General features: G+C 48.2%; 1 protein-coding gene across 2 annotated transcripts in view; it reads left to right on the forward strand.

The window, feature by feature from the left end:
- The first annotated feature begins 262 nt into the window (after window positions 1-262).
- LOC119361805 (actin-related protein 9-like) overlaps window positions 263-2284 on the forward strand; it is a 12137-nt gene continuing 10115 nt past the window's right edge. For both annotated transcript variants that reach the window (XM_037626952.1, XM_037626951.1), the window contains exons 1-6: window positions 263-392; window positions 522-594; window positions 938-1047; window positions 1140-1199; window positions 1273-1344; window positions 2144-2246. In XM_037626952.1, the coding sequence (XP_037482849.1) occupies window positions 390-392; window positions 522-594; window positions 938-1047; window positions 1140-1199; window positions 1273-1344; window positions 2144-2246 (421 nt within the window). In that variant the 5' untranslated portion in view covers window positions 263-389. The remainder of the gene's footprint in view (window positions 393-521; window positions 595-937; window positions 1048-1139; window positions 1200-1272; window positions 1345-2143; window positions 2247-2284) is intronic.

The raw sequence follows: 2284 nt of genomic DNA on the forward strand, positions 1-2284 counted from the left end.
CAGACGAAAAGAGCTAACACACACCAAGCACCTAACACATTTGCCTTGGCGACTCCAAAATGATGACGTTCTACTTACAAACTACTCGTATTTTACGAGGCCGGCAAATGTTTCCAAACAAATTCAAATAGCCGAGAAAATCGGGTCGAATTTGGATTCAAACCGAGCGTCCACCCCAACGCAACAGGAGAGCCAAGGAAAACCACGTTCGATAACGTGATCCGTTCGATGTCGATCGGACGGCCGACGTTACCTCCTCCCGCCCCCTAACCCGCGGCCGGGAAGCACACCCAATCCCCGCTCCGCCGCGAAGAGCCCCCGCCGTCAACTCCGCCGCCCCCTCCCGCCGCGGCCGCCGTTTCGGGCCTCCGGCCGCTGCCGCCGCCCAGATGGTGAGCTCCGCCACCTCTCCCCCCTCCCCCCTCTCAGGGTCGCCCGAATCCGGCTAGCTCGGTTCGCCCCGCGGAGTAAACCCCTCCCGAGAAACCCTAGCGAGTTGCTGCTCACGCCTGTGCTCGCAGGATTACCTCAAGACGGTGGTGCCGTCGCAGCTCCTGGCCGAGCGCGGCTCCAACCTCGTCGTCATCAACCCAGGTGCGGCCCGCCCCGCGGCAGGGAACCCCCAATCCCCCACCCCAATCCCCTCGCCCGTCCTCCAGATGCGCATTTTCCTTCGCCTGTTTGTTCCGTCGATTCACGCCTGCTGGAATCCAAATCGGGTGTAATGTAGTGTAGTTCGAGCTAATTTCGTGAAGCTCAACTGCCCAGTGAAACGCATAATGTGAATTCAGAAGGTTGATTTTTGTGCGATGCGACCGCTGAGGTTCTAGAACCGATGAATATGTGTGAAGCAGGACTGTCGTCTTCTTATACTGTGGTGATTTTTGCCTTGGTACACGATCGTTGTCACCTGACCGAGGGCCCTTCCTTTTTGCAGGCTCCATGAACGTGCGCATGGGGTTCGCTAGCCAGGACGTGCCGTTCAATATACCCCACTGCATTGCCCGGCACAAGAACGATGCGCCGAAGCTGTCGGTGCGAGACCAGGTGATGTAAATGCAGGGGTGGTCCGCCCTTACTGTACTTGCATTGTAACGTCGATGTAATCTCCAGTGTATGACTGTCGTTTTGGTTTGCAGAGGCTCAACTGTCGCGCTGGGTCGACGCACAACGCAGAGCGGGAGAGGGCGTATGATATTGTAAAAATCTACTTCTCGCAGTTCCTTTGGATCATGTTTGCCGCTCGAACTAATCAGGCTCTGACTCTTGCAGATCGCTTCAATGCTGAAAATCCCTTTTTTGGGTGAAGTATCGCCTTCAGAGAACCAACCATTACCTCCTAAGGTACTCTGTACAGTCTATGTGATGAATACTTTGCATGCCTGTTTTTGTCATGGTAGGATATATTATTACCTTTTGCCACCCTAGTTAAGCTTTTTCCAGATTAATTTTGGAAAAGTATCACCCCAGATGTAGGTTTTCTCACCTTGAATTTGAATAGTGATGTCCAACTAGTTTAGAGCATGGGCGATTTATTTATCTTTTCTTACACATTGATTACTTATCAATAGTTATTCTTATGCTTCTTGAGGAGTTGTTTGGTCCGTCTTATCTGGTTGCACAGTGCTAAACTTGGGCATTTAAAGGAGAACTAACTGCTTAGAGCAATTTGTCAACAAAACAGTGGCCATGTGCCTCATCTCACTAAATTAGTTCTATTTTTAGATTGTGAAAAATGTTTTGTCAGACCGAAATTATTTGATCTGCAGTACGCTGCATCATGATAATATTCTGATAATGATCCGGTTAACTACGGGACATACAGCAAGTGGGAGGAAGGGAACTTCGGGACTTGTTTGCCCTATAGCTTAAGCTTATTTGATAAGCTTGTGGCATTGAGGTTTACAAGCCGAGTTTACCTAGGATTCAGGGCTTAAACTATTATGAAGTTTGTTGTCCTTATAGTTTATAAGTTCAATATACTACATTATGTCGTAAACCTAAGCTCTTGCATTGGTCCTCCATCCAGGAATTTGACGTGTGCAATATAAATGTATTATATGATTTTGCATCAATTTCCATTTGTTTAGATAGGTCAAATCATCGTCTCTGTTTGCTAATGGGGTCATATTGACCACTTCAGATGGGACGTCTTGATGGTCTTTCTTCACAGCAAAACAAAGATGATAGTATACTCACATGGACAGATGTGATGGACAAAAGCATCAAAACATCCACGCCAATTGGTACTTTCTGATCTTTTACTGAAGTACCTTTCCTTTTT

The sequence above is a fragment of the Triticum dicoccoides genome, chromosome 2B (assembly GCF_002162155.2).
Source record: "Triticum dicoccoides isolate Atlit2015 ecotype Zavitan chromosome 2B, WEW_v2.0, whole genome shotgun sequence".
Classification (NCBI taxonomy): domain Eukaryota; kingdom Viridiplantae; phylum Streptophyta; class Magnoliopsida; order Poales; family Poaceae; genus Triticum; species Triticum dicoccoides.